General features: G+C 36.8%; 2 protein-coding genes across 2 annotated transcripts in view; one reads left to right on the forward strand and one right to left on the reverse strand.

Moving 5' to 3' along the window:
- The first annotated feature begins 5046 nt into the window (after positions 1 to 5046).
- Positions 5047 to 7152, forward strand: LOC122081372. The gene is made up of 3 exons (XM_042648469.1): positions 5047 to 5586; positions 6232 to 6589; positions 6735 to 7152. Exons 1-3 carry the CDS (start codon positions 5161 to 5163, stop codon positions 6935 to 6937), a joined length of 987 nt encoding a protein of 328 aa, XP_042504403.1. The 5' UTR covers positions 5047 to 5160; the 3' UTR covers positions 6938 to 7152.
- Positions 7153 to 7815: 663 nt separating this feature from the next.
- The window catches only part of LOC122082602 (outer mitochondrial transmembrane helix translocase), an 8496-nt gene continuing 3651 nt past the window's right edge, over positions 7816 to 12660 (reverse strand). Inside the window, 4 exon segments of the mRNA XM_042650280.1 lie at positions 7816 to 8306; positions 8945 to 9090; positions 9093 to 9239; positions 11111 to 11269. Of these exon segments, the coding sequence (XP_042506214.1) occupies positions 8076 to 8306; positions 8945 to 9090; positions 9093 to 9239; positions 11111 to 11269 (683 nt within the window). The 3' untranslated portion in view covers positions 7816 to 8075.

The raw sequence follows: 12660 nt of genomic DNA on the forward strand, positions 1-12660 counted from the left end.
ATGTATATTATACACATTGACAATCTGTATAACTTATTTATTTTTTCTTTTCCTTTTGTCCCCTTTTAAGTTCTTATCTTCTGGGTATGAAAATGATTACGTAGAACTTGTAATATTGTTACAAGTATTGCGGTCCATGCAAAAACAAAGATTTCATATAAGATAAGAATAATTCAATATGAAGATTCACAAGGATGTATATACCTTCTCCTTAATAATTAATTTTTAAAAATAAATTTTATTTAAATCCCAATAAATGGTATCAGAGCCAAAATATGATAATTTTGATCTCAATTACCATATGTCTATCCCATTCTAATGGTGAGTTAAGATCTTTTTTGAAGTTTGAAGATGTCCAACAATCATAGAATTCGCCTTATTTAGTTAGTAGTATCCACCCAAAAAACTTAGTGAAATCCACAATGAAAGATAAACCATGACCTTAATTATTTTGCTTGGGCTATGTATAGATCTAATTTAACTTGTCTCAAATCTCCTTAAAGCATATTCTTTTTATGAGGACATCGATATTGATGTGCTTGTACTTGTTAATTTTGGCTTATTGCTGATCAAAAACCAATTCCTTGTCATTTAATTATTTATTAAATAATAAATACTATAATTAATATGTTCACGGCTTAAAATCATTTTGATTATTAGTTTATCCCCCCCACCCTCGAAAAGAAAAAAAAATAAAAAATAAAAAATCGTAGATGTGCTCATCCAAGACGTGCAAATCTAGAAGTACTAAAGCACACAAGGAGTTATAGAGTTGTGGAGAAAGTTTTTCAAAATATCCTCGCAAAAATCTTCCTTACATTATCTAAACTTGCTATGGTAATAAATTTCCATTCATTGTGGTTGAAGGAAAATTTGATCCGTTATGAAATTATAATCTTACATTACTTTGTTCATGTTCTTAGTGCCCTTATATATTTGAGGAGCTATCTCTACTTAATGTTCTTAGGTTTTGAATTAAACCCTTCAACATGATATCAATGATATCATAGCCCATGTCCTAAGTTATTTGATCAAGTTTAAAGTTAGGAATGCTAAATATATTCCCATATCAATTTGTTCATGTAATGATTGAGACTCTTAAATTTAAGGCCCTGCATTTTTTTCTGTCTGTTTAGATAATCATGCCTTCATAGGTCCAGGCGTAAACACGTTTCCATTTGATTGGTTATTAATCCATAATCAAGCTAATTGATTAATTGTGTAATAAATGGTTGGTTATTGGTCAATCACGTTATTCTATCGCTTAGTTGATTCATGATCAGGCAATTATCTTGCACCGAGAACATCCAATTATTAATCAATCGGTACTTGAACCTGATATGTAGAAAAATCAATTAGGTTTATCTTGTCTATTATCAATTGGGCTTATCAATGTGGGAAAAAGATCCCTTCCAACCTTTGGGATGCCCAACTAGGCATATGATGGTTCGACGATCTTAGAGTGTCTGAATCCTCCAAACCATCCATGATTCTAAGTATTAGCATCGGATCACCCATATTAAACACTCCATATCAATTTGGCATTTCTCTAATACAAATACATAATAATCAATATTATATCGATTTTTGAGATGACCAATATCCTTTTAATACTGTGCACTAAAACCATGCAATCGATAGATGTCCGATTAGTGGCCAAGCGATTAATGTGGGCTAACTTTTGACAGCCCTAGTGAGAAGTTTTTTTTTTTTTTTTTTTTGATGAAAACCCTAGTGAGAAGTCAGTTGGGCCTTTGTGGTGTTTGAGAGGACACAACATTAACTTTCAAACGTCAATCTCAAATCATCTCAACCAATACATTTAACTCGTCATGTCATCATGTCATCATGTCGATCATACATTGGCAGTTTATCACTTTGGCACCTCCATGGACCATACAAGACAACAAAGCAGTTGCAGATATAGTGACCATGCATCATCATCATTTTCATCCTCAGTCTGTTCTACTTCTAGCCCCTTCTAACTTTACTTTCTAAACATTTAAAATTGAGAAAATAAAACTTGAAAAGTCCATTGGCTCAACACCTCCAAAAATTTCATGGTCTGTGTTCACTTTGAGTGATGAATGTCTCATCATGTCTAAAATCTCATAGACTCTCTTTTTCTCTCTCTCTCTCACTCACTCTCAAGTTGGGATGCCTGTCTGTGTGTGTATATGGTTGGAGCTTAGAAAACAATCATTGTTTTGACTAATATTAAATCAATTAAAAGCTACAAAAAGACTGAAAAAGACCCAAACAAGAATTTTTTTTGGACAAGGAACCACCTAATATCAAAATTACAATCATCACAGATCATGGGTGGACCAAACCAAAAGATGGAGATATACATGAGAAATGGCCAAACATCATGGAAAAAGAGGGACCCAATTTATATATGAAAATATCCAAGATCCTCTACTTAAACTGATGTGAGATTATTATCGACACTCCTTATCATGTGTGGATAGATAATTATACATAGTAAAAAATAAATGAGAGTTAGATTTATTTTCAATAAAAAGTAGTGGAAAAAGTTTTTCTTTATTTCTTTATTTATTTTTGATAGAAAAAAAAAATTTCCTTTATTGGTGGTCGAAAGATGAAACAATCCACATGTGACCCCTCCCTCCCTCCCTCCCTCTTACTCTCTTTGGTTGTAATGGGCCATTCAAAGACTCTAATATAGCTATTGGAATTGAGAGGTTTGAGAGGGGAGAAATATACAAAGAACCAGAATTCGACTGTCAAAATAAAACATTTGACCTTTTAAGAGTGAGGTGTTGACTGTTGATCCTTGCCAAGTGAACACATGCCTTAGGGTTATATTAGAAATGTTTGCCAAGGAGTTTGATGCTCTCTAGTTTTTAATCGTGTAATTTTCTCTGTGCACGTGACATATGTATATTTTCAAAATTCAACGGTTATGAAAGTTTTTTGGGATTTAAATTGATTTTAACCCTTCAAATGCCTTAAAATTCTATAACCGTTCAATTTTGAAAATGTACAAATTTTGCATACATGGAGAAAATTGCACAAAAATTACACGATTGAGAATGAAAGAGGATCTAAATCGATTTACAACATAAGCTAATCCAAAATCTTGGAATTGAGAGAGACAATGATTCAAACGCCTTTCAAATTTAAGAAGTTGGTTTCTAAATTTCCACAAGCAAGAGACAGGAGTTAAACAAGCACTAAAACACTATTAAATACTTTTCCTTTTTGCTTCTTCAATCCCCAGGAAATTGATCTATTGAATCATCCATATATTAGGTTGTCATCATCTAAGAAGCTTTACAAAAAAAAAAAGAAAAAAATCTAAGAAAAGAAAAAATAAAATAAAATTAGCACTGAAAAATGAAAGGGGAAGTTTGACCTTTGAGACTGCAAATCAATATTTATTTCATAGAGGATTCGAGCCTAGTCATACAGGTAGAAGACGACAGTTCCAGTCTTATGGTGATTTGTTTCACGATGTGGTTTGTGTTGCCATATTTGACCATATGGGTTCAGCGATGACAAATTTGTTTTATCTGTGAATTATTATTATTTTTTTTTGAGTGTGCTGGGGAGGGTAGGTATGGATATGGTTGTTACTTATTGTGGAGGTGATCATCGATATTTTGAAGGCAATGATGATTTTTGGCCAACATTTGAAGAGTCTGAACTTTTTGTAAATGGAGGATGGGTTTTCTTAGAGTGATTATCATCATGTTTGGGGGAAACTTAGGCCCGTTTGATAATGTTCCTACTGTTTCTGTATTCAGAAATAACAAAAACGATTTTTCATGTTTTTTGAAACAAAAATGGTTTTTTGGTTGTTTGATAAACATGTTTCTTGAAACAGATTTTTGGGATTCGATCGTCTTTCCCCACTGCTAAAGAAGCCACCTTTGGTAGCTTTTCTTTCACTGCTTTTGGGATTGAGGAATTTTATAAGGTTTTTTTTACAATGATTGTTGTCCAAAGTTGTTTTTAGAAACGACAAAACATGTATGACTTGTTTCGTCAGTTACGTTTCTAGGAATAGAAATTGATATAAATTTTGATTTATATTTTAAAAAATAAGAGAAACGGAACGACTTTATCAAATGTTATTTAAGCCCTTTCTCTATTTTTGGGAATAAAAAAACGCAAAAACAGCAGAAACGGAACTTTGTCAAACGGTGCCTTAATCAACTAGCAGATTACATTGCACCAGTGCTTGTGAGGATGTAGTTATCCATACTTTTAATTTTCCAGTCCCAATCTCTCTTCAGCCTTTATTCCTTTCTTATACATTCAACTTTATTCTTGGAGAGTTCAATAGTATTGCAGACACCTTAGACTGAAAGGCCCCATCTACACAATGTACAATTACATGGCCAAATTTTGCTTAGTTGTTGTTAGAACTTTGTATTTCACCTTCCATGTGTCACACACCAAGGTCCCATGTTCACGGGTCAATTTTCAACCTAGTCCGAGTTAATAAGGTGGTAAAACATGAGGCTTGGGGAGAAAATTTTAAGAGGGTTTCCATTTGGTTTATGGTTAAATGTTACAATGAGAGTTGAACAACAATGGGAAGAACCTTTGAACCTTAGATTAGATCACCTATCCATATGTGCATGTACAATTAAGTGATGACACCTCTAATGATAAATGTTCAACCTATATTAAGAAGGATAGGATTGCTCTCCATAGAGCTCAAAGACCAAAGAGTGATCCCATAGCTGTCCGAGGTCACTCAGCCGTGGGATTACTCTCTGATCCCTAGGCTCTATGGAGAAGAGCCGGAACGATTAAAAATGCATAAAAGAGCTTTTATCAAAAGAAAAAGAATAAAATTTTATAATTTAGATTAATTGAGATTAAAGAGGAAGAAAGTGAAATTTACCAATGGCGTTGGTAGCCTAGTGGCGAAAATGCCTTCAACCCATTACAGATTTGAGTTGGTTGATTGTGAGTTTAAGTCTTGATATGCCCACTATCACGCATTGGTCATATGGAAGCCCCGCTTACCGTACGGCGCAAAAGAAAACAATCTCCAATTCCCCATTGCTATTTCATTTATTGTTTCCTTCAGTTTAACTAACAAAACAAACCCCATGACTGTCAAACGTGTGAATCGAGTCCAAACGGCTCTGCTCTACACTTTACGTTCTGAGAAGACAAGCCATGAAACCGGCTGCCCTTCAATTTCTGCAATCTTTTCCTCTCAAGATTTCTGCAACCCAAGCCATGAAATCCCCGACCTATCTTGCTCCTAATTCTATTCCTTACACCAATAAATTCTCTGTTTGTTTTCTGAATTCCAGTAGTGTCTACAGCAGATTCACTTCCATGCCCCGTTTCTTACTAGTGAGATGTAGCTCGAAAGAGATAAACAATGAGGGTTTGAAGGATGCGATATCTGGTATGGTGGATAAGCGAGTAGAACAACTCTTGAATCGAGAGGAGAATAAGGTTTTGTTAGATGGGTTGGAGGAGGCGTCACGTAGGGTGGAGATGGCCAAGAAGGAGCTTGCAGACATTGAAAGACAGGAAATTGAAGCTGCCCAGTTGAGGGATTACGTTGTGCAGCTGGAGAACAGAGCTTCCGAGGTTTCTTTAACACCCTCTTGTTCTTCGTGTTTTGTTTGTGGGTTTAGCGGGAAATGAAATCCACTGAATTTATTTCGTTGGATTGGGAACAGATAACTTTCCTTCTTCTTGCGGTATTCTCTTCATTACTCAATTTTTTAGTATTAAGAAGCTCTGAACCTTATCTTCCTGATTCCCGGAATCGTCATGAACTTGAACTGTTTGTTCTCAGTTCCGAGAGAGGGGAAGGAATCTTTAGAATATGAATTAGTTCGCAGAAATATTACTGTTGATCATGGATATGGGTTTGTCAAGGATTGATTGTTGATTTGTTTAATTATGAGATGTTGCCTTAATTTTTCTCTGCATCTTTAACAAACTAGCACATTTGTTGCTCTATTCATGGGAACATATGAACCAGCTCATAGGAAATAGGAGCCTCACTGGAGTCCAGTCTAATGGGGTGTGTGTGTATTGGGGGTGGGGGGTGGAAAACTACTGTTGGAAATGGAATCATAATGTAGGTTTGTGATGGTAGATTACCGGCTTTATCTATCGAGAGTTTGCCTTAACTATATGAAATGCAAGTTTTAACGAGTTCCTCCATTGTCTGTTGATTGTCATATGTTGCCACTCCTGATGGTGGTTGTCTTTTGTCTGTTCAAGATCGCTGAATGCCAGAGGGAAATATCAGAAGCACAGGCCATGGTTGAAGAAGCTGAAAACTCTCTCTCGGCTGACGATGTCAATGGCATCAAATCCATTGGCAATGAAGAAACTTTCAAAGAGGAAGAGAGGTGGGAGTCTATAAAAGCAGCATCCGTCTCTGCTGTAATTGGCACACTTGCAGGTCTTCCAATTTCCCTGTCTCAAGTTAGCACCAATTTCCAGCTTATACTTCCAGTAGCCATCACTTTTGTTAGCTGTGCTTTATTTGGAGTTACCTTTCGCTATACAATAAGAAGAGACCTGGACAACATTCAGCTCAAAACTGGGACTTCTGCTGCTTTTGGCTTTGTTAAGGGTATGATTACTATTTTGCTCAATCATAGTAGAGGTTTCAAGCATCGTAGTTGTTAAACCAAGATTACTACTCTTGCCTATGAACATTCATGATATATGCACTTCAATTTTGGACTTTGAGGGGGAAACTTTGTTTGAAAATGCAGGCCTTGCTGCACTGGGGGCTGGTCCACCATTGGAATTAGATGTTGGGAGCTTCTTATCACATGCTGTGGATGGTGCAGTCTGCATATCTGAGAATCTTTTAATCTTTGTTTTCGCCTCTATTGGTCTGGATTATTGCTTTAAGATGAAGTTATTGAGTCCTTTTCCTATTCAAAAATCCATTTCACAAAACAACACAAGATGATGAAGTCCTTATTCTGGAGGTTACAGATGCTTTCTGGAGTTGGGGGGCAGAATTTGTATTTCTGGGATGAAAATCATGTTGTGATACACATGTAAACAGATGCATGGGTTGTCAATTTTTCCTTCAGATTGATAATGTCTCCATTTTTTCATCACAATGTTCAAACTGGATCATTTAAGATGCATTGAAGGGGCGAGACTATTTGGATGAGCTTACCATCAGATTCAAGCTTGACTGGGTCTAACAGATTGGCTCTTTCTATGTTCCCTGCATGTCCCTCCCATTCGGCCCTTTTTGTAATAGTCTGGGGTGGATGCCCATAACTAGCGGGAAATCCAGTGGTTTATGGGTAACTATGATCAAGGGTGAGGCTGCCGCTTCAGCTTCACAGCACCATTCCTCTTAAGCATTTCTCCCGGGGTTTTCACCTCTGATTTATCTTTTCTGGGGGCAACTACAAGTGCAATGGGTGGCTATATTGTACACTACAATTTCCCCATTCCGAGTTGTGCAGCTCAGATGCACAAGCAACAGGTCAAAGGACTGGGAAGATAAGGGTATAGACAGGATTCCAACCCTAGGCCTATGGCCTCCAGTGCATCTCGGAGAGAAAATGCATTCAGAATCGTAGGGAACCGTCATATAACATTATTACCAGAAAAAGTGAACCGTCATTAACAGTTGATACTTTTGCTCCGGCCGCTCTGCTGCACATTTCCACTCACTGTGATTGTAGGAGAACAGCCCTTCATTCAAATTGCCTACTCTAATATTCAATCATCAATGGTGCCAAGCATGCACTCTGCCCAAGCACAGATGATATAACTTAAAATCATAAAAAGCAATATTGATGGACTTTCTTAGAGCTGAGACAAGTCTTAAAAAAAATAAAAAATAAAAACTGAAATTTTGATAGTACTAATCCAATGAAAGGTAATGGTCTGAATCCAGCCTACGTAAAATTCTTATGATATTCCACGAGGATATTGAGAGCCTGCAAGGGTTGATGCTGCAGGCAGTCTGCCTCAAAGAAAGATTACAATTCCTGTGAGTAAAATATCCACATGTCAAGATCTTGAAAAGCATTTGGCCATTACATTACAAACTACCTTCAGGTGGCAAATGTAAAAACATATTATTAAGGATCTCTTGCATCTGACTGAAGGTTGATAACTTGTGACATCACAAGCTTGGAGAGTTCACTGATTGCAATCTGAACCTGGTAATCATCTTGCTCCCTGTGTCTTGAGTCTCTTGACCATGAAGGCAATTGTGAACTTAACCTATTGTATTCACTTGCAGCAACCCTTGTCTTTCTTGTTGTAGCAAGAACTTCCTCCAGATCAGATTGTGACAAAGGCCTTGGACTCTATGACAAGCAACCAAAGCAGACTTGGTGTCAAATTGGAATTTTTGCAATAAAGGCAACACTTACTTCCTTGCCCCTGTAGATAGCCTTACAATGTAATTCTATCATATGCGAACTTGATACTTCAATTTTTTGAAAGAATCTTAGACTGGAGTGACAAAATGATGTAGATTTTTCATGCAAATTTCTTGGACAAATCCAAAAACAAAAACTTAAATAGGAACACCATTAAGGATGCAAAGTTAACAAAATCAGTAGACAAAGTATCATGAAACCAACTAAGCAATTTGATTTGGTATACCTAGCGGAGAGACATCAGCCCCATCCATACCAGTCACAGAGCAGAACATAGAAGATAACATGAGAAATGCATGAAACAGGTGACCATCTTTATTGGCAGGAAGAATGCGAAGATTCAAGAGCAGAAGCATGGCACATTTATCTTATTATTCGAAGCCCCCAAAAGCCATGGGGGCTCTGAGCTTCAAGCCAGGTTGCCAACCCTTCTTACCAGTTCATGAAAATGCCTTGGATGTCCTTTTCCATTTTGTTTTACTATCAGTGTAATCTAGGTATCTTCAGAGAGAGATATACCTACCAAAAATAAGAAGAGAACAACCCATGAAATGGTTACTTACAAGAGATCGCTTGCCTTCCTTCTCATCACGTAGTAGGTCCCTGACAGGGAAGTAAGCTGCTTGCTTGCAAAGCTCAAGAAGATCAGAGCCAGTGTATCCCTCGCACAAGCTAGCTATTTGGTCAAAATCAATGTCATCTTCTATCTTTTCCCCTTCAAAATTACCTTCAGTATCTTCGCTCTCTCACTGCTGTCAGGTATTCCTATCTCAAAGGCTTGTGGAAGACGGCGAAGTATTGCCTCATCAAGTTCTGATGGACGGTTGGTTGCAGCCAGGACCATCACCCGAGCATTCTCTGTTACAACAGCAAAATAGCATCACCCACATTCCCATATCAACCATTTCAAACAGAAAATGAGTAGATAAACAATTTTAAGTAAGAGAAGCTGGAGATGAAAAGCTTAGCTGTCAAATTCGTTTCGTGTCAGCTGAAAAAGCCGAAGCACTTACTTTCAGCGGCAAAAAATGAAGCATTTTAACCACTGAAATTTTTCGTTTCAAAACTTTATTATTTTTGTTCAATTTGCTCATTTCGGGCAGGTTCAGTGATTTTAAGGATTTGGGAGTAAAATTTCAGCGAACAATATTAAGAGATTAAGGTATCATTCGCCTGAAACCGCACCTTTTGTTAAAAGGAGTAACAGTAGTATCCATCAGCCAAAAGAGTGATCCAGGGAACTAGATATGTCATTGTAGGCGATGGCAAGAAGATCTGGATGAAGATGATAAGAGAGAGAGAACCAGAACTTCAAGAAGGAGAGGATTTATCTTTGCACGTGAGAATAGTGATGCCGGCAGAAAAATAATAGTAAACACCCCAGAGAAGCATCCTGTGTTTGCCAGAGTGACAGCAAAGCTAAGGATGGAGAATGACTTCAGTGAAAAGTGCAATATGCTTGCTTGCCGCAGTGACAGCAAAGCAGACCAGCAACAGCAAGTCTGTCTCTCGAAAAAGTTAAGTGTGTCTCACTTTCTCTCTCTCCTCTTTTAAATAGTTTAATTTAACATATATATAAACACATTAATTTGAAATGTCAACAGTTCAAAATATATTGATTTAATTTACATTTGATATCATAGGGACTAAAACAAGCCTAAATAATAATAGTTATTAACTATTATTTATAAAGGGTGTTACCCAGTGCACAAGGCTCCCACTACTGCAGTCTGCAGGGTCTGGGAAGGGGCATCCGGGCATATGTAAGCAATCTTACCCCCAGTTTTTGTGGAGAGGCTGTTTCATTGTTCGAACCCACAACCACCAGGTTGCAATAGAGAAACCTTACCATTGCACTGAGGCAGGCCCTCTTTTAAACTACTATTTATATTTGTATCATTATTATTTATATTTACCGAAAAATGTCCCAAATTATTTGATCAAAGTCACTGAAATAATGAAAACTATAATTTGCAGCCAAACCAAAACGAAATTTACGACTAAGATTAAAAAGTACATAGTGGGCAACTCTATGACAATATCCAACTTACTTTGTCTAAAAAAAAAAAAATCAAAAAAAGAATTGCATTTGGACCATAATAACATTTAAATACAGGATAGGTAGGTCAATTCTGGCTTTTGCCAGTTCATCATGAAAATGACATTTTATTTATTCTCTATTTTGCATTGACTTGAAATCGTAGTTGTCAAAGCGTGCCTAAGCATCCAAGTACAATCGAGAGTCCAAGGTGACAACATGCATTATTGGATGCAGGAAATGTGACCGCCTTAGCATCATAGTTGTCAAGATGGAAAGGCAACCCAAGGTGGTGGAGGTATGCCCAAGTGCTTAGGCGACATCCTCCACCACCTTGGGTCGCCTAGTCCCAAATTCCAATAATAGATGGATCTATAAGGCATCACATTTTAATGGAATACAATCAAATATGAGTATTTCAAGATCCACTTAAACAAGTTGAATTTACATCTGATTCAGATCGATCTGTTGACATCCCCAATATCAATATCAATGCAACACAGGCACACAATAAACCATCAATAACAAGTTGGGAGGCTAAGGTACTCCAGATTCCCAAATATTAGCGCATCTCAAAGATATGACATAAATATTGTGGAGGAAAAGTGAAATTAATATTCAGCAGCAATCAATGAAGTAGTACTTGAAGAAAACCAAGAATAAAAAACTTTTTGAGTTGAGATCTACTCACGATCTGTGGTAAAACCATCCCACAAGGCCATGAACTCGGTTTTCATGTTCGTTAAAGCTTCATGATCTGTATTACGCCGCTGCCCCAAAAAACTGTCGACCTCATCAATGAATATGATAGCTGGCTGGAGCTTATGGGCCAAACTAAACACAGCAGCCACTGCAAGATTTAAGTAAACACTTATGTTTTAGTATAGAGAAAATCAAACGGAATCTAAAAGCTGCTTATGCATTAGTATTACTACTACTGCACCATTGTGCCAGGACATATTGACTGTTCCTCAGAGAAAAATGATAATAGACTATATAGTTTGTTGCAATGAAGAGCAATGGATGCAACAGTGATGAGGAATGGAGCAAATTGCAGGTGTTAAAAGGACAGAGTATCCAAAATGATATCTAGGCTACCAGTAGTTAGATGAGACTTGAGGCTTTGGAGTGAACCACATTAGTAATGCAATCTGAAAATCCACATTATAAATCTCAGATGCAAGCAGACCCAATGATCAAAAGAAACAATTGCATTGTTAAGGGAAGAAAATCAGATCGATAAAAGAGGAAGAAAGAGAGATGAAATCGATCTTCTTAGGAGGAAGAAGAGAGAAAATGTATGGAAGCAGTAAGGAGAGGAGATGAGAAGAGAAGAGAAGAGAATAAATCAAGTATGGGATACCAATCCCTTATGCACTGCTAAAGAATACTCAAATCACCTCTAATCGATGGGGGGGGGGCGTATTACATATATAAAGACCTTCTAAAATACCTAAACTTACTCATAAAAGGGCTCCGAATCACCCTAACATACTCAATAATGTAAATAGACTCAAAACAGAACTCTATCTAGCTATTAAGTATCATAATCTAACCCAAACACTCTTAACTAAACTACTAACCCGTGTACTAACTTTATCCCCACTATATGAGCTTATAATTTATGCAAATTACAATGAAACCCAAAAAAATAAAAGGCCCAACCTATAATATAATTACCCAAAGGTCAAATTCAGCACCTTATGGGCCTCCCAAGCTTGCGCATATGCCACCATATGGGATTAATGTCTAATGCAACTGCACCATAGATATGGCATTCCAGAGAAGAAAAGCAAAACACGATTCAAGAGATTGACTCCAGGCAGCTATGATACTGCTTAGAGAGTTCAGTTCCACTTCCTAATGTCATAAATAGTTATAACATTACTGAGATGTCTGTTGTTCTAAACTCTACAGCAGCTAAATAAAGAAAAATTTATTCCAACAAAATAGAAATAGAGTGCAACAAATAGGGCCGAAAAAAAATCAAACACTCAGTGGGGACAACTGGACAACTCAATAGGTCTGTGACCCACATACAAAGCATCTCGTTCACCTCAGCCCTGGTTAAATCAACTGTCAGGAGTTAGCATATTATTATCACCCCAATTTCTTAACCTCAATATGTATCATGTTGTTTGCCTAATATTTGAAGGATCAATTTTTTTTTTTTTTTTTCCGACGAATTGTAAGGGTTCATAAGTTTCATTTTATAGGTGAAAACTTTCTAAATAGAATTAG

This window comes from Macadamia integrifolia, chromosome 6 (assembly GCF_013358625.1).
Source record: "Macadamia integrifolia cultivar HAES 741 chromosome 6, SCU_Mint_v3, whole genome shotgun sequence".
Classification (NCBI taxonomy): Eukaryota; Viridiplantae; Streptophyta; class Magnoliopsida; order Proteales; family Proteaceae; genus Macadamia; species Macadamia integrifolia.

Coding starts and splice junctions, on each gene's coding strand:
- LOC122081372 (XM_042648469.1), top strand. CDS start 5,161: ATGAAACCGGCTGCCCTTCAATTTCTGCAATCTTTTCCTCTCAAGATT. Junction 5,587..6,231: donor TGGAGAACAGAGCTTCCGAG/GTTTCTTTAACA, acceptor TGTCTGTTCAAG/ATCGCTGAATGCCAGAGGGA. Junction 6,590..6,734: donor TGCTTTTGGCTTTGTTAAGG/GTATGATTACTA, acceptor TTGAAAATGCAG/GCCTTGCTGCACTGGGGGCT.